The sequence below is a fragment of the Acinonyx jubatus genome, chromosome C1 (genome assembly GCF_027475565.1).
Source record: "Acinonyx jubatus isolate Ajub_Pintada_27869175 chromosome C1, VMU_Ajub_asm_v1.0, whole genome shotgun sequence".
Taxonomy (NCBI): domain Eukaryota; kingdom Metazoa; phylum Chordata; class Mammalia; order Carnivora; family Felidae; genus Acinonyx; species Acinonyx jubatus.
Window position 1 is genome coordinate 148332488 of NC_069381.1, and position 25299 is coordinate 148357786.

General features: G+C 35.5%; 1 protein-coding gene and 1 pseudogene across 2 annotated transcripts in view; both read left to right on the plus strand.

Moving 5' to 3' along the window:
• Positions 1-25299, plus strand: part of PSMD14 (proteasome 26S subunit, non-ATPase 14) — a 97905-nt gene that overhangs the window by 69573 nt on the left and 3033 nt on the right. For both annotated transcript variants that reach the window (XM_015082816.3, XM_053215163.1), the window contains exons 8-10: positions 2000-2107; positions 8682-8756; positions 13705-13830. In XM_015082816.3, coding sequence (XP_014938302.1) covers positions 2000-2107; positions 8682-8756; positions 13705-13830 — 309 coding nt within the window. The remainder of the gene's footprint in view (positions 1-1999; positions 2108-8681; positions 8757-13704; positions 13831-25299) is intronic.
• On the plus strand, positions 11243-11356 carry LOC113598389 (uncharacterized; annotated as a pseudogene).

Below are 25299 nucleotides of genomic sequence, written 5' to 3' on the forward strand. Positions count from 1 at the left end.
TGCCTGCTGTTTGTTTAAAAGTGTTCAGTATAAAAAAAATACATAGACATTTTATTGTGATATATGATGGAATTTTCATAGTAGTTCTGTAGGATTGTTTTTTTCCTACAAATGATTTTACTAAAATTTTAAAATGGAATCAAAGGTTTCTAAGAACAGTTGGGCCAAGATGATGCTTTGCTCTTAAGTTTACCACAACACTTAAATGGTGGAAGTTCTTAATCCTGCATTTATTTAAGTACATCTGTCTATTAAAATGGTCATTTTTCTCCTTTTGCTTACATTTTAATTTTACCTTATGTGTTTTTTAGTAGAAAATTTTACTTCTTTGTTTTTTAAACAAGTGATTGAAATTATTTATGATGTTTTACTAAAGCATGCCTGATATTAGTACCTATTTTTATTATTGCTATATGAAAATAAATGATTAAAAAATTTTAAGTATAAGCAGGAGGTATAAACCTAGGCCATATTCATTTATATATAAATGTGAAAGTTGAGTCTGAATTTCAGTTATTGTAGAGGAAAGAAAAAAGTTTCCAAAACTATTAAATCATGTATGTTCTGGGGATACTTGGTTTTATTTTGAGGCAGGAGGACTCTTTGGGGAAATTCAGACTGTTAGAAATAAAAGCAAAATTCAAAGTTGATTTTTTTTTTTTTTTTTTTTTTTTTTTTGGCCTGCTGGAGTGGATACTTCTTGTAATGCTTCGGTCTAAGTTTGTATTCTTTGATACTGTTTGTTGACCCTTCATGGTAGCCTTTTAGAAAGGGTGATTTTCTTTTTCTTTCTTTAGATTTTGTTCTTTAGTGTACAGCGTGCATACATAACTCTGAACAGATTTTTCAGATGTGATTAGATTTCATGTGGCTTAACTTAAAAATAAATTTTATTTTCTACCTCTTACTCAACTAAACTTACTCAACTATACTCAAACTAATACAGATGGGAAACAGTCTAGTTGATGGCTGCTTTTATAACATTAATAAATCTCAGTTAAAGCACCTTTAAGGCAAATATAGAAAAATACATTATCTTGCTTAAAATTTTTTTTATGTGACAGCAGTATTGAGTTTATTATCTAGGTAATTGATTTAAATTCCCAGAAAGAAGTATCTGTCTTAAGTCCCAGTGCTTTACATAAAACTTAAACGAGTTCTATCAAATCCATGACAATGAACAGAAAAGAAAAATGTTAGGATACTATGTGATGGTTGTTAAATTTCTTAATATAAAAGAACAGATAATACTGTATCATGTAAGACTATGTACTCTTTTTTTATGGAAATATTGAATACACTTAGAAAAAGATGATACCTACTGTTATTTCTGTACTATGAACTTAGGGCCATATCATTCTATACCATGTTCCTGGCTTAAAGCACAGATGACCTTGGTTTTTTCGTATTTGCCTCCTATTCTTGACAGTGGCTTGGATATTTAAGGCCATCAGACAAGGTATAAAGTCTTTTATAGTCACAAGAAGTAAAAGGTATCTGACTAGAAGAGAATACGTGGAGCAAGTGCCTTGCTGGCTGTAATTTTGTTGTCATTTCAAGTACTGTGGTAGTATAATTGATGTGACAGGGCTGGGCTTTACATGTGGTCCCTTAGCTTGTGCTCACTTTCAGTTTTAGTTTCTCTTTGTCATTCATTTTGATTAGGTAAAATTTAGGTGACAAACATGCACACCAGTGAAGGCTGTTTGGTTGTGTAAGTTTAGTAATGATGTATTTCAATACTAAAGATGCAAAGTTAATGTTTTTCTTTACTGCTTCATGAAAATTGCAATAATTGGTGTCACCTTACATTACAAGATAGAGGGTGGTGTGCTGATGGCACAGTCAGCAGGAGGTTCTTTTTTATTAATATTATAATTAAATGATTTTCTGGAAATAGGCCAGAAACAGATGCAAGTTGATCATGCCTTGTCCACTGTTGCTTGGCATCATCACTTGCTTTTTAAAAAAGAATTGACCGGACACCTTATTTTTACAGGTTGTTATCGATGCCTTCAGATTGATCAATGCTAATATGATGGTCTTAGGACATGAACCAAGACAAACAACCTCAAATCTGGGTCATTTAAACAAGCCATCTATCCAGGTAATGCCTGTATTTGATAATGTGTTAAAACTCTGTTTTACATTTTAAAAGCCTATTATCAATGGTCATATTAAAATCTGATACTTAACATTTTAATTTGTTTGCAATTAGTTTTTCTTGTGCTTGAGAAGATGATTATGGAAATTCTGTTGCAAAAGTTAGATTTGCTCATTTATGAGTCCATTTTTTGTGGAGTCTTTAAACTTTCCTAACATAGTTTGAGGATACCCTTTTTGGGAGCATAGGGGAGCCTTTATCTTGAGAGTACCTTATGGCTTTGCATGGTTAACATTGTAGTCAAGGACCAACACAAGTTTCAGGTAGACTGCGTTAGGTATCACTATTGATTGGTTAGTAGACATTTCTCATAGCATTAAAAATGGGAAAATTGATACACCTTGAGACAGAATTCCTAAATGGTACTTAAAGTTTTCTACCTTTTCTTTGTTTATTCTCCACATTTAAAACAAATTCTACAAAACATATCTGTGTATTACTTTTGATTCATTCATGTCTTGTTCTAATAATGTCAACCGTCATTCTCACAGTTATGTGGGCATTTAATATCCTCCTGAGTGATTAATGTTTTCTGTGTATCATTCACGTGTCTCATTGTTTTTACACAAATCTTTATTGTTTGCAAAGATTATTTTAAATGTGTTTTTAAATGCACCACAAACTGTGTCTATATAGTTAATTGCTTCTCTGAAGATTAATTAAATGGACAGAAATACCAGTTTGGTTTAATAGAACACATAGGACAAAGACATTATAGTAGCTATTACTTCTTGCCTTCTGAAACCTTGCTCTGTCATATGATTGTCTTTGGGGAGTTGTGGCTTTGATAGTTAACCATGGTTAAGCCTGGGTTACACTCTGATAACTTTATACCTTTAGATGCTTACTTTTGTAGCAGTCGCTCATCTGAAATTTTCCGAAGTGAAATGTTTTGTTTCAAAGAATTGAGGTGTGTTGCTTTTGCATAAAATTTTTTTACAAGTCCGGGAAAACTGCAGAGTTTAATGAGTATGAAATAAGCTACCAGTGTTTTTGATTGGGTACAGACAAGCCCATGCTTGTATGTTCCAGGAGAATATATTATTGGACCTGTTTAGCCTGTGATAATGACCTTTCTCATAAACCCCCATAGTATCATACTGCTTCATTATTTTTTTGCAAAAGGTTAAGTAGCATCTCACAATCCAAGATCATTGTGATTACTACATGGTATATTTCTGCCAGAAGTTTTTACTAATTGCAAGTCAGCAACCACCTGTTGCCAATTTCATGTCTTAAATGTAAACACTGCTTTTTAACTTTATAAATTGAGTAAAATCAATATTAAAATCTGTTTTTTTCTACAGCAGTCCAGTTTTTGTTTTTCGGTGCTACCTTACCGTCTGTCATTTAAGGTAGACCTTATAAATAAAGCAAGTTCCAAACCCAAGTTAGAAAGACCTGTGTATATAATAGCTGCAACATCATTGTTTTTCCTTTCATTTTAGTTTGTTTTGCCTTGTAATTAAAATCTGTAAATATATTTATTTCACAGTTTAAATAGCGCCCATCAGAATGTCATCTATCTGAGTGCTTAATAGTTTTAAGACAATTTCAGTACTAAAACACTCAAATGGGATTAAGCCAACAAGTGACAGAACAAAGCCACACCTTAAAACTATTTCTCCCATCCAAGTACTAACCAGGCCCAACTCTGCTTAGCTTCCGAGATCAGACGAGATCGGGCGCGTTCAGGGTGGTATGGCCATAGACAAAACTATTTCTTAGTTTTCTAAGACAAGCTAGAAAGAAAGCAACCCAGAAGAATCTGAAATGAATGGTAATATTTATAATGGACTTTTAATATATGTTAGCAGAATCTTTGACTTGGGGATCAGGAGCCTTTCCAAAAGGCTTTTATTTTGAAGGAAAATTAGTTCATGTTAAGAGGGGCCTTCCTCCTAAACCAACTTCTTTGTAACTGGGGATAGAAACCACTTATGCTGGTGGTTACTAATGCTTCTCTAACATTGATTTTTTTTCTGTTATACTTACAGTAGTGGGGAAAATTATGATTATTTTATAGATTACTGTTTAATAATTTGAGGAAAATTCAAAATATGTTAAGAAAAAGGTTATAAAATAGGATATAGAGGTTCTCTTAGCAAATCCATATTTTATAAACTGTGCCTATGTATCTATACCAAGATATTAGCATTGATTACTTTTGGTGGTGGCATTATGGAATTTTTTTCCTGTTTTTCCTTTTCCGTGGTTCCTAAACTTACTACTGTGAAACGTTTATTACTTAAAGAAAACATTATTTTTAAAACACTAAAACAGGGTTGAAATAGGTACCATAAAACAAAGCCAATAGACAAAGTTTGTGTTAACTTCCATGTTTTAAATAAGGGAAGCCATTTTAATCCTGATAGGCAGAAGTATAGTGCCCACCCTATGGACTTTTGTTTTAATATATGAGACTTTGTATTATTTTGTCCTTGGAATATTTGACCATTATTGTCAAAGGTAATAGGATTGAGAGTTAACAAGCATTTTATTTTAGTAACTAAAAATTTTAAACTATATTCCACTTAAACTGTTAAGAGCATTTCAAATCTTTGAGAACCATAGTATAAGTGAAGCTTGGGTTGTGAACTGCATGGAAATTTGGTAACTTTTGATGCACAGATGCATTGTGCAAGGACCGTGAGCCTCTTAAGTGTAGCCCTGAATACAATTGCATTGTCTAACAGAGTTTTAAGCTGTTTGAAAAACTTTTTTTTTTTTTTTTTTTTGGAGGAGTTATAAAACTATTGCCCTGGAAGGAACCACTGAGGCCCAGAAAGTTCAAAATTTGCCCAGGTTTCATAGTGAAATAACGTAGGAACTGATATTTATAACCTGTGCTCCTGGTTCTTTATACTGCACTTGGAATTTAATTACATAATGAATTTTAGCACAGATAATATATTTATACAGTTCAAAATTTAAAAGGTACAAAAAGGTAGTTAGCAGAATTTGAATAAATATTTGAATAACTCAAATGGTGATTGATTTTGAAGTTTATTTCACTGTAATGATTACTTGTATACTTGTTTTGAATTTGTCATGCCAATAAAATTATGAAGCTCTACTCTAAAGATGAACTAAAACAGCATAGAAGTAACCTGGAAGTTAATCAACATATCTCAAAACTCCCCTTTGTCTATGGTCCTCCAAACCATTCTTAATCTAGAACAGATAGCACCTTACTCTGATAATGAGTACCAACCTAGGCAGAATTTTCTTCTTGAAAGGTTACAGGATTTGAGCATAGAAAACCAGGATCAGGATATACAGGAAGCACATAAATAAGCTAAATGCTGTTAGTAAATCCAAAATATACTATCATAGAAACAGTGTTGTAAAAGGTGGCTGGTTTCCCAGGCCAGCCACTGAAAGCTTATTTAGCCCATAGTATACAATATTATAGAATAGAATCAGACTTTTATAACAGTGCTTCTCTGAGAAACTGCTATGGATTTGAAAGAAAAAAAATTTTTAATGTTTATTTATTTTTGAGAGAAAGAGAGCATGAGGGGGAGAGGGACAGCGAGAGAGGGAGACAGAATCGGAAGCAGACTCCAGGCTCTGAGCTGCCAGCACAGAGCCCGATGTGGGGCTCATACTCACAAACCATGAGATCATGACCTGAGCTGAAGTCGGATGTTCAACCGACTGAGCCACCCAGATGCCCCAAAACTGTTGCAGATTTTAAGTAGCCAATTAATGAATGAGCTTTGGGAATGAACCCTGTTTTAATGAAGATTTTCCTAAATTTTCCTAAGTCCATCATATGTTTGTTAAGTGTAAATCAAAAAGTTATGTAGTGATGTTTTAGGAACTTTCCTAGCTGTATAACTTTCTTCTTTATCTCTCTGACATACTGTGGCCTTTTTTGTATATTCTGTTTAATTTGTAATTTGACCCTTCCAAATGGTTAGTTCTCCCTCTTGATAAAACTAATCTTATGTTTGGTATATGCTGCCTCAACTTGTCAACTAAATTGGTTAATTTTTTTTTTTAATGTTTATTTATTTTTGAGACGGAGAGAGACAGAGCATGAACGGGGGAGGGGCAGAGAGAGAGGGAGACACAGAATCGGAAGCAGGCTCCAGGCTCTGAGCCATCAGCCCAGAGCCCGACGCAGGGCTTGAACTCACGGACCGCGAGATTGTGACCTGAGCTGAAGTCGGACGCTTAACCGACTGACCCACCCAGGCACCCCTAAATTGGTTAATTTGAGAGAATTTAATATTCACTGAGGCTGAGTTTGGGGGGCTTATGTGGAAGGAGGACTGTACCTGGCCGAATTATTGTGATTTGGAATGTGCTGGTGTTACACAGTGCTCACTTACGCAGTGAGTAAGTGAAACTGGAAGACTGCTTGGGGATATCATTTTATTTAAGCTTAAATATTTTTTATTATGATAACTACTACTCTTTCATGCTGTGTTAGTTTTACCTCTTTTACCTAAATAATGTTAAGTGAAAAGTAGGTAGTGCCTTCAAATCCCAAACTGTATATTTTAGCAGTATAATTACCCTCCAAAATGTAGACTGTGGGCACACTGGCTGATTTTTGCGTTTATTGGCTGTAGGTGTTACTAGCTTTATGCCTGCTATGTAGAGGTATGTAGTTAGGGCATTGTACAAAGGCACTTCAATGAGGGGACAATTGGCAACTGAAATCTAGTGTTAAGTTCCACTCTCCACTTGGGCTTTATCCACGGGAAGGACTAGTACCTTTTTCTGATTCTTCTACCCAGAGGATACACTTCCTAATTTACATAAATACTAGTACATATTAAGGGAGGCCCTGATTAATTCCACTTTTTTTAAAAATTTTTTTTTAACGTTTATTTATTTTTGAGACAGAGACAGAGCATGAATGGGGGAGGGTCAGAGAAAGAGGGAGACACAGAATCCGAAACAGGTTCCAGGCTCTGAGCGGTCAGCACAGAGCCCGGTGCGGGGCTCGAACTCACAGACCGCGAGATCATGACCTGAGCTGAAGTCGGAGGCTTAACCGACTGAGCCACCCAGGCGCCCCTAATTCCACTTTTTGATCTGCATAGCACAGCATTTGTGAGCACTGAAATTTGACTCACTACTGATGATTATTGAGATGAATAAGGATTTAATAGATACATTTAGTACTTTAATTTTGCACATCAACCATTTTATTATAGCAGATGTTAGGATAAGAATGGATTGTTATAGTACATATTAAAATGTTTTAGTACTTGGTGGAATGATTTTTGCTAGTAGCAAAGTTTTAAAATAAGACTGGCTATGCTTTGTTTTTATCCTGGTCCTTTAAAGTGTAAAGACTTATGAATCCAAGAATTTCCTAAGATACGTTGTGGCATAGTATGGTAGAAAAAACATGGGCTTTGGAGCCAGAAATACTCAGGTTCAAATCCCATCTTTGCCTTGATATAAAACTGGTACAGATTAAGAATTGTGTTATATTTTCTTCATCTGTCAAAATACAAATAGAACCAGTCTACCTTACTGGGTTGTTGTGAAGAATAGAAGACTTAATGTGCAAGACAGAGGCTGAGTATTCATTTAATGTTTCCTTTCTACCCCTTCCTCCTCTACCTCAATACCTTAAGACCTTAACTGTAAAATTCCAACAATTAGAGAGTGTGGTGGTGGTTTTGGTCAGCTTTAGCTTTATATTTGAGTTACGCCCCGAACGCTTTTTGTTTTTATACTTGTTGAACATAAATCCAAGGTGTATTTCTGTACTTTAATGTCTTACTAGGCAGATAGAGAGTCTCCCAGAGTACCATTCTGAACCCCATTTGAACGTCTGTTGCTAGCGTTCCATTATTTGAGCAGTTGCACGTGGATTTCATCACAGACAGATTTCATTGTTTCTTAATAAAGCCATGTCATTAGCTTAAATTTTTATTATGACCTTCCTGTTTGTCTTAGAAGACAAGTGCAGTGGAAAAAATTCTGGTTAGTGAGATTGCTCTCACTGGTTAAGATCATGAGGTAAGAAATGGACTTTGTTAATTTGGAGACATGTGTAGACACAATTATTTGATTCTATATATGACTCTGTAGAACTGAATCAAGAAACAGGGAAACCCCAGATTAATGTTGTGTGTGAAAAGATAAGTGTATTATTATGACTAAATTTTAGGCTTTTCTTTTGAAATAACAAAGAGCCCCTAGATATCATAAAATCAGACTTAACAAATTAAGTATTATTTATAGATTATGAATAGTTAGTTTGTAACTTAAATTACAGTGAGGTCAGACCCTGTCTCTGACTCTGAGCAAGGCTACTGAAAGTGTTGAATTTGTGCTGCTGTGTATGATATTTTGAAGAATGTGTGACCTGTACTTCTAAACCTTCTAAACTTATAGCTGAAAAAAAAAATACATTTTCATTTATTTAGGTTAAAAGACTTTTTTTAGAAGATGGTAAAGATACTATTTACAGGATATGTCAGCAGTTTTGAACTTTTACATGCAAAATATTAATTTGTCCTTTTCTAATAATTTATATATATAGGCGTTAATTCACGGACTAAACAGACACTACTACTCCATTACTATTAACTACCGAAAAAATGAACTGGAACAGAAGGTAAGTTAAAATTTTTATCTTAGAAAGCCATTTAAACTATTACCTAGTATGTTTGAATTTGATGTGTTCGAATATTTTTTCATTCCAAATGAATTTCAGGAACATAAAGGAATATTTTATTGGACATATTAAAGACATTTACCTTATTGGTAGGTGCTAAAATAGAGAATAAGTAGGAAATAAACGTTTATGTTTGGTTGTATGAGTTACTATAAAAATCTTTCTCCTCATTCTGTGATGTTTCTGATTAATGTATCTTTTCTAATAAAATAACCTGGGCGCCTGGTTATTCGAGGTGTGCCTGGGTGGCTCAGTCAATTGAGCGTCCAACTCTTGGTTTTGGCTCAGGTCATGATCTCACAGCTCACGCTTTCAGGCCCCGCATCAGGCTTCACACTTCACACACTTCAAGCAGTGTGGAGCTTGCTTGGGATTCTCTCTCTCTCTCCCTCTCTCTCTCTCTCTCTCCGTCTCTCTCTCTCTCTCTCTCTCTCTCTCTCTCTCTCTCCCTCTCTCTCTCTCCCTCCCCCTCTCTCCCCTTCTCTCCCCTTCTCTCCCCCTCTCTCTCCCTCTCTCTCCCTCTCTCCCTCTCTCTCTCTCTCTCTCTCTCTCTCTCTCTCTCTCGGCCCCTCCTCTGCTTGCTCTCTCTGTCTCTCAAAATAAATAAATAAACTTAAAAAAAAATTAAAAAGGGAAATGCAGTAGTGTTTTCAGATATTTACAGCTACATTCTTACCCTTTTTATACTAGGCAATTTTATTTTATTTTATTTTTTTAATTTTAATTCTCTTTAATTATGTTTTTATTTTTTTTAATTTTTTTATTTTTATTTTTTTTAATATATGAAATTTATTGTCAAATTGGTTTCCATACAACACCCAGTGCTCATCCCAAAAGGTGCCCTCCTCAATACCCATCACCCACCCCCCCCTCCCTCCCACCCCCAATCAACCCTCAGTTTGTTCTCAGTTTTTAACAGTCTCTTATGCTTTGGCTGTCTCCCACTCTAACCTCTTTTTTTTTTTTTCCTTCCCCTCCCCCATGGGTTTCTGTTAAATTTCTCAGGATCCACATAAGAGTGAAACCATATGGTATCTGTCTTTCTCTGTATGGCTTATTTCACTTAGCATCACACTCTCCAGTTCCATCCACGTTGCTACAAAAGGCCATATTTCATTTTTTCTCATTGCCACGTAGTATTCCATTGTGTATATAAACCACAATTTCTTTATCCATTCATCAGTTGATGGACATTTAGGCTCTTTCCATAATTTGGCTATTGTTGAGAGTGCTGCTATAAACATTGGGGTACAAGTTATACTAGGCAATTTTAAATTTTGATTACCTTAACAATTACCTCACATCTTGGTTATAACATTCTTTTGTTTCTACTATTTTAGGATTATTTCACCTAATGCCAAATATTTAAGTCTGCCTATTGCTCTTTGAAATTATAATCAGAACTGCTTTTTTCTTTCTTTACTATTACAATTAGTCATCTTCCAAATTAGTTTCTTGTATTTCTCTCTGAGAGAGACTTAACATAATTTTTAAGAGCAGTAAGTACTATTGATAGCCAATACATTTTGATTCCCATGTGACTGGTCCAAATGTGACGAGTAATCAGTAGTAAACAAGACGTTTCTTAACTGGTTGAAACTGTTTCCCACAAAGGTACCTTAGAAGGGTATTCACCTGTAGCACATGAGGTGAATGAGAAGTGGGATAAATTGGGCTGTTCATAGTGCCCCCTCTTTCATTTTTTTAAAATTATTTTTTACTTTTATTTATTTGTTTGATTTTTTTAATTTACATCCTAGTTAGTTAGCATATAATGCAATAATGATTTCAGGAGTAGATTCCAGTATGGAATCCCTTATGTATAACAACCAGTGCTCATCCCAATAAGTGTCTTCCTTAATGCCCTACCTATTTACCCATCCCCCCTTACCCCTTACCTATCCTCCCACCCACAACCCCTCCAGCAGCCCTCAGTTTGTTCTCTGTATTCGAGTCTCTTATGTTTTGTCCCCCTCCTTGTTTGTATATTATTTTTGCTTCCCTTCCCTTATGTTCATCTCTTTTGTATCTTAAATTCCACATGTGAGTGAAGTCATATGATACTTGTCCTTCCCTGACTAATTTCGCTTAGCATAATATACTCTGGTTCCATTCACATAGTTGCAAATGGCAAGGTTTCATTCTTTTTGATTGCCAAGTAATATTCCATTGTGTATGTATGTGTGTGTGTATATGTATATATGTATACGTATGTGTATATATATATATATATATATATATACACACACACACACCACACCTTCTTTATCCATTCATCTCTCAATGCTGCCTCTTTTCAACCAGATGACCCCTAGTTTTAATCTCATTCATATATTGTGGGGAGGATGTGCTGTATAAGGCTTTCATTAAAAGGAGACTTTTTTTTTTTAAGTTTTATAATACATATTTTAAAAGGTCAAAGCTATATCCTTTTATAGTTCATAAGCGTGATTGGGTGTTCACACCGTTGTGTGACATGTGCCACCCTTAAACCTTGTTATGGGGGCGCCTGGGTGGCTCAGTCGGTTAAGCGGCCGACTTCGGCTCAGGTCATGATCTCGCAGTCCGTGAGTTCGAGCCCACGTCGGGCTCTGTGCTGACAGCTCAGAGCCTGAAGCCTGTTTCGGATTCTGTGTCTCACTCTCTCTCTGACCCTCCCCCATTCATGCTCTGTCTCTCTCTGTCTCAAAAATAAATAAACGTTAAAAATGTTTAAAAAAAAAAAAAAACCTTGTTATGACGTTGGCACATTACCCGTCTGACGTAAAAAATAAATAATAAATAATAAATAAATAAATAAATAAATAAATAAATAAATAAATATAAATAAAAGGTCAAAGCTACCAGTAAACTCACCCAAAGTTCCTGTGTGCTTTGAGCATGGTGATGAGTGAGGGGCTGCAGGGGCCAGTTCTTTGCTGTCCTGAGGGGAGACATAGAGCCATTGAGCTCTTTTGCAGCTGCTTGCCTGTGTCCCAAAGTTTACATCCGCTGTGATACATTTAGTTGATAGCTTGGAGTATATTTTCAACACCTATTTTTAATTTTTACAGAATAGATACTGGCCATGAAAAAGAGCACCTGTCAGATACAAACTGAAAATTTCGTATATGTGAATATTTTTTTAGTCTGATACCTAACACCCAACTGGTTAGAAATATCCATATAATTACATCAGCTTTCCCCCTTTTTGGTACCCCCCAAAATTTAGCCACTATCCTTGACATTAAGGACACATGTGCAAATACCTACATAAGTTAATTAATGTTATGCTTATGCTCCTAATAACTTAGTTCAGGAGCTTTTATGGTAACAAAAGCCCTACCTTTACTCTTACCCACCAACCTGTATAATTAACTTTAAACTTCCTCAGGGGTCCCAGTGGAATCCTTGTTCAGGCATGGTAGAGATATCCTCACGCTCTGTGGAAACTTTGCTTTGGAAGTGGTAGAAAAATCCAGTTCTCCACACTTAATTATAGGTAGTTTTATAATACATATAATTGTAGCTGCACCAAAATTTCCTGAAGATATATTATCTAGAACACTTATCAGTGGAGAAGATGGGAAACAGTCAAAAAAATTGGAGTTAGTTGTGTAGGATTTTTTTCAGGTTACTCTTGTCTCTCCCTGGGCCCTTGAATGGGAATGGAGGAATTTGGAGCTTTGTGTCTGGCAAAGTCTCATAGGTGATTTTTGACATGCACCTTTTTTTCTAGCATAAGAAAACCTTTGTACCACATGTAACTGCAAATCTCTGAGCAAGTAGAATCGTTTTTCTAAACTATTCTAGCTACGTCTTCCGATTACAGCTCATGGATCTCACAAAATAGACTGGCTGTAATGGCAACCAGATTTTTTTCACAGTGATTTTAGCAGTCATTTTAAAAAGTTACTCAATTGTAAGTTCAACTAAAGAACATTTGTAGAATAAGACTAAGAAAAACTGTCTTAAATACTCTAAACTTGAAAATTTAGGAACTTCCAGGAATTACATACTCAGAACTAGGAGTCCAGTTTGAGAAACAGTGAACTAAGGTATTTAGTTCCACGATCACTAATAGAATTTGATCCTAGTTTGCTGATTTGATTGCACACTGGATAAATCTGTGATTTCCTGCCCAGTTTCATGACTTTTCATCTAGACAGTAAGGAAGTTTTCATTTTAAAAATTATGGATGGAATATTAGAATTGAAAAGAAATTTATTATCTAATATAAGCCCCCAATTCATAAATATGTAAACTGAGGCACAGTAAGATTTACATGAAGTCATTCAGTAAATGGGGCATTTACCTCCTTACCTTGGTATTTGAAAGCTGGACTGTATGAACTATTAGAGACCTTGTGTGTAACATAGCAGTTTCATCCATCCATCCATTCATTTATGCATTCAACAGGTGTTTATTGAATGTTTGTTATGATTAGATATTGTTCTAGAATCTACATCCTGGTGATCTTGAAATCAACTGGGAAAGTTTCTACTCTTTTGATATTTTAGTGAGCGAGAAATGCAATAATAAAATTTTCAAGTGTTGATAATGTTCTAAAAATAATGATAAGGGAAGAAAGATGTTTGAGATAGTGTGAGGTGGCTTTTTTATATAATGTGATGAGGAAAGCCACCTATTTTTAAGGAAATGAGAAAGGTAAGCCATGCAAAGATAAGGAAAATAGTCTTTGTGACAGAAGGACAGCAAGTACAAAGGCCATGAGGTTGGAATACTCCTTAGGTTATATTAATATAAATTTAGGAGAATTCTTACTAGAATTTAAGTTAATAAAATTAAATTTTAAATTCATTAATTCCAAATTTTGTGAAGTTGTTTCTCAGGACAAGTGAAGAGGTATCCTCAATACAGGAAAATAATCACTCTTTATATTTTTCAGATGTTGCTAAATTTGCATAAGAAGAGTTGGATGGAAGGTTTGACACTTCAGGACTACAGTGAACACTGTAAACACAATGAATCAGTGGTAAAAGAGATGTTGGAATTAGCCAAGAATTACAATAAGGTGAAGGTTACTTCCCACATTTATTTCTTATAATCTTTAGAATACATATGATTAGATGGCAAGTATTGTATAAATATATACATAGTTAAAAAATAGAGTGGCCTATTTTATAGATCAAATAGTAAATATTTTGGACTTTGAAAGCCATCCAGTCTGTTGTAGGTACTCAACTCTGCTGTCGTAGTAGAAAAGTAGCCACAGACAGTATGTAAAGGAGTGAGTGAGGCCATGTTTCAGTACAACTTTAATAAAACAGACAGCTGGCTAGATTTTACATTTGAAATTTTTTGATTATCCAAAGGGCTTTTTCTTGGGAGGGAATGGGAAACAAGTAGATGTAGGATAATAACAACAGCATTTAATACCTCTACCTACAGTTTAGTTTACGAGCTTTTCTTTTTTCCATTTAATAAGTGTCTCTTGAAAACCGGCTATGCACCAGGCACAGGGGGTATGGTAAGAAGCAATACTTGTCCACACAGAACTTATTTTCTGGTAGGAAAAACACAAAGAAACACAATATAATATATTAGGATTAGTGCTATAAGAAAATAAGTGATGATGATGTAAGGAAAAATAACTAGCAGGGTGGCTCTGTCATTTAAGCATCCAACTTTTGATTTTGACTCTGGTCATGATCTCACAGTTCGTGCGATCAAGCTCTGCGTCATGCTCTGCACTGACTGTGGAGCCTGCTTGGGATTCTGTCTCTCCCTTTCAGCCCCTTCCCTGTGGTCTCTCTCTCTCAAAATGTATAAGTAAACTTAAAAAAAAAAAAGAATAGGGGAGATTACTTATATGAGTATGTTTAAAAGTTATATTTTGTAGAATCTCCTGAAAATGTTTATTGTATACTAAAATATATGTGGCCATAATATTCTTGTTCATATATTTATATATTTTTTATAATTCTGAAATTAAGAAAATACTTGAGCTGTGACTAAAGTATATCTGGGGGTGCCTGGGTGGCTCAGTCAGTTCAGCGTCCACTCTAGATTTTGGCTCAAGTCATGATCTCACAGTTCGTGAGTTTGAGCCCCACATTGGGCCCACATTGACAGTGTGGAACCTGCTTGGGATTCTCTCTTTCCTTCTCTCTCTGCCCCTACCTCTCTGTCAATTATTTAGTCAGTATATACAACCATGCATACACACACATACACAAACAAACAAACTAAAAAATAAAATAAAATGTTTCTTCTGTGTTCTATTAGTTTCCAAGGACTGCCATAACAAACTGCCATAACCTGGGTGTCTTAAAACAAATACATTCCCTCATGATTATGGAGGCTAAAAGTCCCAAATCAAGGTATTGGCAGGGCCATGCTCCCTCTGAAGCCTCCAGGGGAATATCTTTCCTTTCCTTTTCCACATTCTTCAGTCCCAGGTTTTCTTAGGTTGTGGCAACTTTAATCTCTAACCATGGTTAAGGGTTCAACATATCTTTTTTGGGGACATGATTCCACCCATAACATGTATTTTATAGCTTTTTTGACTAAAACTCACATGAAAAACAGATTTTGGGGGCACCTGGGTGGCTCAGTCAGTTAAGCGTCTGACTTTGGCTCAGGTCATGATCTCATGGTTCGTGGGTTTGAGCCCCTGCATCGGGCTCTGTGCTGACAGCTCAGAGCCTGGAGCCTGCTTTGGATTCTGTGTCTCCCTGTGTCTCTGCCCCTCCCCTGCTCATGTTCTGTCTTTCTCTCTCTCTCTCAAAAATACATGAACATTAAAAAAATTAGAAAACAGATTTTACGTTTTTAACCAAGTACATGCAAATGTATATGTGTGTATATGTAGTTGCAACAAAAGTTTTATAAAACAATATTTCCCCTTATTACATGTGATATATTTTTTCTCATTTGACTTAATTTTATTGTTTCAGTTATATACATACATATTATATACACGTACATATAGCTTGCAACCCATTAATGGATTGAAAACCTGTAATTTGTAAAACATACAAGTTTTGCAGGGTTTTGTTTACAAATATCAATTGCACATCTCCTGTACAAGTTGCAGTAGAAAACAGGGATCCTTCCTTCATTTTTAGGAAAACAGAGGCAGTAAAAAAAGTTTACAAATAATCAGAGTTGTAGGCTAAAATTGGTGTGTTCCATAACACGTCAGTATTCAAATAGTCCACAAACCAGCTGTATCAGTGTCACCTGGGATCATGTTAGAAATACAGACTCTCAGACCTACCGAATGAAAATCTATAGTTTATCAAGATTTCCAGGAGATTTGTGTACTCATTCAAGTTGGAAGTTAGAGAACACTACCATAGAGAATATAGTGAAGTCCTATAGAGATTCAGAGGCCCTTGCTTTCAGTTGTGGGAGACCCAGGATGCTATCTTAGAGAATACAGGATTTGAACTAGACCTTAAAGCATGAATAAGATTTGGACATACAGAGAAATGTTACCCTAGGCAAAATAAACATCACAGGCAAAGACCAGGAGACAGAAAGGCAAAGACACCTTTAGGAAACTGTGTTTGGCTAGAGTATATACTATATGAGGGTGAGTGGGGAAGAGTTTTTTTTTGTTTGTTTGTTTTGTTTTTTAATTTTTTTTTTTAACGTTTATTTATTTTTGAGACGGAGAGAGACAGAGCATGAACGGGGGAGGGTCAGAGAGAGGGAGACACAGAATCTGAAACAGGCTCCAGGCTCTGAGCTGTCAGCACAGAGCCCGATGCGGGGCTCGAACTCACAGACCGCGAGATCATGACCTGAGCCAAAGTCGGCCGGCCGCCTAACCAACTGAGCCACCCAGGCACCCCGGGAAGAGTTTTTTAAAGTTATTGAATTCAAGTAACAGGATTTAGAATACCAGGATAGAGTTGTTGGGTTTTTTTTTTTTAATTTTTTTAATGTTTGTTTATATTTGAGAGAGAGAAAGAGACAGAGGGCAAGTGGGGGAGGGACAGAGAGAAAGAGAGAGACAGAATCCAAAGCAGGCTCCAGGTTCTGAGCTGTCATCACAGAGCCCGACACGGGGCTTGAACTCATGAACCATGAGATTATGACCTGAGCTGAAGTCTGACGTTTAACCAGCTGAGCCACCCAGGTGTCCCAGGAGAGAGTTATTTTTGACTAGGAGTATGATATCCCAGAACCTAATTTTAGAAATGTAATTTGACGACAGTGTAGAAGAAGGGCTGTGCCGGAAGAGGAGATTTGACATGGAGGTTCTGTTCAGGAGGAGCTTGCTGTTACCCAAACAAAAGGTACTAGGTATTTTGGTTTACCAGAGTAGCATTGGGAACAGAGGCATCAGCAGACAAATAAAGAAAACATGGCACCTGGATAGATGGAATGAAAGAAGAAGGAGGAATCAGAGATGAATTCAGGGTTTCCTACCTAGGTGACTAAAAGTATGTTAGTGCCATGAAAATTTTCCAATTTTGAAGTAGAAGGATTGAGAAAGGAGATCGAGTTGTATTTTAAACAAGCAGGTAGAAATACAGGACTAAAATTTAATGATAGGAGCTAGAGCTTAAGATTTTGGAGACAGCTAAAATTTTTTTTGGTTGTCACACCAAAAAGTAGTATTTCTCAGGGCTCTTGGATGGCTCAGTTGGTTAAGCATCCGACTCTTGATTTCAGCTTAGGTCATGATCTCACGGTTTCTGAGATGGAGCCGCATATTGGGCTCTGTGCTGACATGATGGAGCCTGGTTGGTATTCTCTCTCCCTCTCTCTGCCCCTCTCTCGCTCATGTGCTCACAGGCTCTCTCTCAAAGTTTAAAAAGAAAGTAATATTTTTCTTTTTACATTAACCTACCAAATAAATACTAGCCAACGGAGAGTGTATAAAATTTGCTGCATGTAGCAAGAAGTCTTTGGAGAGAATTTAACTTTGAAAAAAGTTGATGGGCCTATACAAACTAAATTCCAGCAGAATTAGGTCTGGCTTTGAAGAGCATGCCCTGATTTATATGTAGTGTTCCAGCTGGAAATCATCATTGATTCTCGATTATAGGGAAAATTTTTTTTATCTTTCTAGTATATGTTTTTCATGCTGTGAAGATTAAAGAGAAAGAAATAGTTTATCATACTTAAAACAGTTAACCTTTTATACATTAGTGACTTAAGTAATATTATTCAGCAGACTGTAGGAATGGTTTTCATTTCTCTGTAACATTGCAAGTTTTAAGTAAATTCATATTGGTACCACTGCCAGGAAATAACCTATTTATGGTTACTGCTGCCCATCCACAGAAGTTTTTCCTATTTTACAGTTTTAAAAAATCTCTGTAGTACTCAAAAACTTGTAAGGTTTGGTTATAAAATGAAAACAATGTGTAAGCTGTGATATGAAGGAGTCCAAATTTGAGAATGTAATTCCCTCTGTGATTGAAAGAGAATGTGGTGGAGTTTTTAGTAACACTTAAAATATAAAAAGAAATGCCCATGCTACCAATTCTTCATAGTATTCTTTTTAATTGGTTGGTGTTTTAAACTAAGGTAATTACTGTTAGGTGCCAGTTAGCTCCTAAAGTGAAAGAAGATTAGAAAATAATTAAATTCCTTTGTCCCAACTTTTCTATTTCAAGTCTGAATTCCACACAAAGATTCTGCTTGATTTCTAGTCATTGATTTCTCTAATTACTGAACTACAACCACCACACTCTGTTATTCTAAATCTCCTCTAATTTATTCATGCTAAGATGTATCAGGTTTTAAAATACTGATAATATTTGATTGGATACTTGTAAATGAATGTGCAAGTGAAAAGTGAATTATAAAAGGAGCATTTTAAGAATAAAATAAGGGGTGCTTGGTGGCTTAGTCGGATGAGCGTCTCTTGATTTTGGCTCAGGTCATGATTTCAGGGGCGTGGGATTGAGCCCTATAGTGGGCTCCTTGCTGAGCCTAGAGCTTGCTTAAGATTCACTCTCTCTCTCCCTCTGACACTCGCCCCTGTACAAACCCACACAATCTCTCTCTCTCTTTCCCTCCCTCTCTCTCAAAAAAAAAAAAAAAAAAAAAAAAAGCATAAAGAGGGGAACCTGGCTGGCTCAGATGGTAGAGCATCAAACTCTTGATCTCAGGGTCATGAGTTCGAGCCCCACGTTGGATGTAGAGATCAATTAAATAAATAAAACTTAGAAAAAAATAACAGAGACATAAAAATTTACCTTGTTTTCAAACATACAGCCCTATAAATTCTGAGATCTGACACTTTACCTTTCAGGTAGAAATAGTACCTACTCTATAACCTGAAAGAAAATTCAGGTATATTTTTTATGTGATTAGATATAAAACATGTAATTATATGATTACATTTGGTTTACTACAGTAGCTATTTTAACTGGGAAAATGTTGGTTTATGCTAGTGCAATAAGATAAGAAAAACAAAATAATAAATAAATATTGGGAAGACCAAGACAGATTATCATTATTTAAGTATGATAGGATATGTTTACAATCAAACAGTAATCTAAGAGACTAAACTAGAAGACCATCAGAACTGTTAAAATAGAGAATTATGTATGTGGTAACCATGCAATTACATAAGCTGAAACCAGGTGAAAACTGTAATAGGCAAGTCAGTTCATAGTATCCAAACTTATAAAATACTTAGAAATAATTACCATAAGAAATACATGTTTAAATGTATATGGCTTATTTCAATAATACTAAAAACATTTATAAAATAGATTCCTTTGTTTTCACATAGGAAGATTCAGTATTGTAAATATTGTTGTCAATATTGTAAAGCTTGCCACATGTAGCAAGAAGTCTTTGGAGAGAATTTAGCTTTGAAAAAAGTTGATGGGCCCGTACAAACTAAATTCCAGCCTAATTAGGTCTGGCTTTGAAGAACGTGCCCTGATTTATATGTAGTGTTCCAGCTGGAAATTATCATTAATTCTAGATTATAGGAAAAATTACTATATAGGGAATATATACTATTATAGGGAAGATTACTTTAATGCTAGTAAGAATATCAATGAGGTAATTTACAGTTTTGATAACTTGACAGTATGGTTTATCTGCAACAAGAATAATAAATTAACATTTATTGACTGCTTGTTAGGAGTCAGACTGGGAGAAAATATTTGTACTGGTAACACAGAAAAGACTAGCATCCAAAAAAATTGTATAGTATCCATAAGAATCCCTATAACGTAGTTTTAAAAAACAATAATTTTGGACAAAACAGCTGGAAAACTCACTGAAGACAAATGGCATATAAACATGAAAAGACAAGTTCAACCTTATTAAGTAGTCAAAGAAAAATTTTATTTTCAAATTTAAGAAATGATTTGGGAAAATGCATCACTAGTGGGTAAGTAAAGAGTTACAGCACTTTGCAGAGGGGCTATGTTTCAATTATAAATGCATATATCTCTTAAAACTAACATGTTCTCTTTTAAGGTTTATTTTGAAGAAAAATTCTATAAGTACCAACTTATAGAAGTATTTACAACCTGCTCTTATGTGTAGAAATTGAATTGTATAACAATTTGAAAAGTTCCTACTATGTTACCTTCCTTTTCTTTTTCAAAGGTACCTATCTCACATTTATCTCAACATATTATGTTATGAATAGTGTCACCTCAAAGGTGGAAAGTAGAGGAATAATATACTTCATGTAAATCCTGAATTATTTTCAGTTTTTGCATTAACCAGATATTGCTTATATCTAAGATTGTGTTAGCTCAAAGTAGCAATGGTTTCAACAAGATAGAAATGTAGGTCTCTTAATAAAAAAGAAAAAGAAAAAGAAAGAAATGTAGGTGTCTTGCAAGTCAAGGCCAGTATGACACTTTGAAGTCTTCATGAACCTAGATTCCTCCTATATTTTGCTCCACTTTCCTCATATTGGCTTCCATCCTCTAGATATCCTCATGATTCAGGGTGATTGCTAGAGCTTTAGCCATCCCATCTGAGTTCCCAGTAACTGGTTAAAAAGGAGGGGCAAAAGAGAGGGATGCGCCCCAGCTAAATCTGCTCCGTTTCACAGTCCTTTTCGTAAACCCTACCCAATAGCACTTCTGATTATAGTCTCGTTGGCAGAACTCAAGTGGACACATCTTACTTTGAGAAAGGCTATATATATAGTGTGGTCTTTTACCTGGGAGCAGCACTGTCTTTAAGGAAATTAGGGTGGTATTACAAAAGAAGAAAGGGAGGATACATGTTGGGTAGGCATCTAGTAGATTCTGTCATAGAAAGTTTTCAACAGGCTGAACTATAATTTCTGTTATGGGTGCATACACATACACCTATGATGTTTATTGTATATCCCTATTTCATGTAGTTACACTTTTAAATTGGATTCCCTGTAAGATTTTTAGAATTTATGCTGTTCAGGCTGCTTATTAAATCATGGGTTTGGCTTTATTATTATCCAGGATATGTCATTATAAAGTAATTATTTCCTGAATTGTCATGAATATTGCTTCAAGGTCTTTGGAGATAGATAGTACTGTTGAAGTCACAGTTGCATTGCTTGTTGGCTATATTCTATATGTGGCCCCATTGTTCTTTGTGCACATTCCATTTTTGTATATTTCATACTGCATTGCAGTTTGAGATTTCCAGGCAAGTAAAGCCCAAATGTGAGCTCCTTGAAGAGAGAACTATCTTATTCAGAGGGAGTACTTAGTAGTGATTATTGAATATGTAAATGAAAATTCTGCTGTCGAGGACATGCATAGAATGTACCTAAAGTGTTACAAGCTATTTCAAAAGGAGAGTTAGAAATACATTTTTTTAATATATAATAGGAGTATTGCTGGAATTAACATATGGTTCTCCCAAGGAGATAGTGCCTAATTCCTTTACATATAAAATGTATATTAACTTACTTCACTGGGATGTTTTAAGGAGTCAGTAAATCAATATTTGTAAAAGCAAGTGTCTGGTAATATGTAATTACTGATAGTTGTAGGAAACCCAATTTTATGTTCTCCAAACTCACACCTCTTCTCCTGTCTCAGATTTCTAATTGTTTGAGGTGTGCTAATTTTGCTTTCTCAAGTATGTTTTATAAAAGCCATTTCTTTAAACTTGTTCTTTACCCTTAACCCAGTAATGTGATTTTCAGTTACATAGTCAATACATTAACTTCATATAAAATCAAGAAAGAAGGAAAAGACAATATCTTGAAATTCACTAGCAGTTATGCAGAGATTGATGGTGAAAAAAATTACCATCTATGTGATTTTAGAAAGCACGTGCTTATTAAATGGGATCAGGGAATGTTATAGAGTAAAGAAAGTTAATGTTTCAAAGGGAAGAAAAGAAGCCCAAGGACCAGAGAAGTATGGAGTGGAATAGGAGACATGGTGTTATAAAAACAGAGAGGTTAAAGGGTTAGAAGAGAAAACAGCGATTGAAGAAGCTCTTTAAGGCGTTCAGAAAGTTCAAGAAAACTGAGTTCATTGGATTTTACCTGGTGGAGATCCTTAAAACAGTGTAAATGAAGTGCAAAAGATCCAGTCCATATTTTTTAAAGGGTAAATAAAATGGTGGAATCTGAGATGCCTGTTTTCCATTTAAGAAATTTGACCATTACCAGAAAAAGGAGAATGAAGTTAATGGGTTTAGTAAAAGCCTGTTTAACATGGGGGTACGTCTGAGGGGATTATGATAACATAACAGACCAAATTCTAGGAATTTCTTAGAACTGTGCAGACCGTGCATGATGGGATAGCCATCTGGGGGTCTTTGTTGATAAACTGTTAAAAACGTTTCTAGTGTGAATAGCCACAAACATTTTCAGTGCTTTTTTGTTGGTTGAGTAAACCGAAGAGCATGAATGCAAAAGCAAAATTTGATGCCAAATCACAGAAGTTGCCATAAACACAGAAGTTCCCCTAGTGAGGACACTGCCTGTGCCTGAATTTCATTTGTTTCTGCTGCTACCATTTCTTAATTTTTCCTGGTGACTAGCCAGATTAGAACTATGAATGAAGACAAACTGGTCATGCCCAGATGGCAGATGAGATCTAGGTAACTTAGGTAAGTGGAGAAAACATTCAAGGTTTTGATGTGATGATCTGGTCTGATCTGGTGTATCTTAGAATGAAAGAGATGTGCTTATTCTTTGTCATGGGGGTTTGCAACCTTAGTATATGCCTAAATCTACAGCTGCTCCTCATTTTCCAGATGGCATCTATGGCTGGGAGTACTTTTTACCATCTGCACTTCTCAAAGAGTTTGTGAACTCTCTCTTTTAATTATTGGAAATGGAAAAACTAATTGGTAAAGTGGTTAAATGATGTAAAAGATTTTAAAAATTAAGTTAGAACTTTTTATGTTCTGTTTAACCTTTTTAGAAAAGGACCAGTGAAGAGAAAAAGTGAAAAAATGCTTTTTGACTTTCATCTTTGCGTACCCGCCATCTTTGATATTTGTGATACTCCATAATACTTTGTAATAACTATTTTGTACATTGACTGGTATTTTGAGCCAAATTCCAAAACTCTTACCTCCTTCCAATACTGTACTGTTTTCGACATGTGCATGGAGCAGCTAACACTGAATGAATGCAGAATACAACTTAAGTGAATTGTTCCATTCATCAATAATGTTTTCAAGTAGGTAAGGTATAGTGTCAGGATTTGTCAAAGTAATTGAGGAAAAGAAACTTTTTTATGTGTTGTCTTTGTTTCTATATATGTAAATCGTTGGGATAGCGGGGAAGCAATTTCCCACTTAGGTAATACTTTTTTAACTAGCTGAGAATAATAGGAGTGACATCTGACTCTGAAAATGAACATACTCTCTATCTAGGGAATTCTAGATTTGGAGTGTTATTAACTTTTATTTTTCCTTCTTTCAGTTTTATGAGTCATAAATGTATTTTCTTGATGATGTGTTGTAAATAAGTATCCTCTAATAATCACTAGATACAGTACTTATTCACCATCTTTTTTTCTCTTTAGGCAGGTTCTACTGGGGAAAATTCTCTAGATAGTTTGTCCATTTATAAAATTAGACACTTGCCATCTTTGCTCATTTTCAAGTTCTCTGTTTACAAAACTATTAAGAAGGTGTGAAATGCAGCCAAACTTCCCAGTTTATGGGAAATGTCTGATGATTGCGTTTCCTACATGTTCATTGTTCACACATGAAGAAATTTGGCAGCTGCAAGATTATTAAGTTTAGAGTATCCAAATCTAACCCTCACTGGGATTTTGGTTTCCTGCTTTCTACCCCCACCATCTCACCCTCTTTTGTAACCATCTTTGTGGTAGGTGCTGTGGTGTTATTTCTTAAGGTTGGTGACCCTTCAGTTTTCTTTGTTTTCCGTTTATCAGGCACTAAAGACAAGGAGTTCACCTGATACAGAGTCCTGGCTTCATTCAGACAGAAACATACCCAAACTCTTAAGGAGGTTGCTTCTCAATAAAGAGGTTTTATGGTGGTGCTGTTGTTGAGAGAGGGTGACAGTGATGGTAGCTAATCTAAATTCTGTAATTTTTCATAATTACTTGCTAGAAAATTTGTGGTCATGCACCTAAGTGTTTGTAGCTAACTGATAATACTAGAAAATGGTTTATGTATATTTTGGTTGATTTCATTTTTACTTGATTTGGATTTTAATTCAAGTACGTTTTTCATGCTGAAAACTTCACATTACTCTGTTTCTTCATGATTACTAAAGACCAGTCATGGAGAAGTGAGATTTTTTTTCTGAATACATGTACTACTTTTAGAGATTTTAAATGTGTAGAGTTGTGAAGGGAGAAAACTATATGATTTGTTAAGTGGATCAAAAGTGAGCAGCTCCTTGGGGCGTCTGGATGACTCAGTCAGTTGAGCATCCAACTTCAGTTCAGGTCATGATCTCACCGTTCATGAGTTCAAGCCCCACATCGGGCTCTGTGCTGACAGCTCAGAGCCTGGAGCCTGCTTCGGATTCTGTGTCTTCCTTTCTCTCTGCCCCTCTCTCTCTCACGTTCTGTGTCTCCTGTCTCTCTGACTCTCTCTCTCTCTGTCTCTCTCTCTCTCTCTCTCAAAAATAAATAAATAAACCTTAAAAAAAAGCCAGCAGCTCCTTTGATCTGAAGAGATACTGGTAGTTAAATAGATACTGGGTATATAAAGATTCAGTTGACAAGAAAAAGGAGACAAAGAAATGGGAAGTTGGGGCAGAGGTGTGATGGGAGTAAGAAAAGGGAAAGAACACAGAATAGGACTAGTTAGCATCATGGTGCCATAAACAGCTGCCTCGGGGGCTTCTGTCCTCCAGTTTAGCCATCCCTCAAAGAATTCTGTAACAGCTTCCAGAGAGTTAATACTATCATTTGGTGGTCCAGTTTAACATATTCAGTGTCTTTTACATATTTCTTAAGTCTGTTTTCAAAATGATGGTGGTAGTCGTTTTTACTACAATTGAAGGTTATTCTAAAGAGTAAAGATTACTAAAGAGTAATCACGTTTTTGTTTAATAAGTCACTTGAATCAAAGATTCTGTGAATGAAAATTATGGTCACCATTG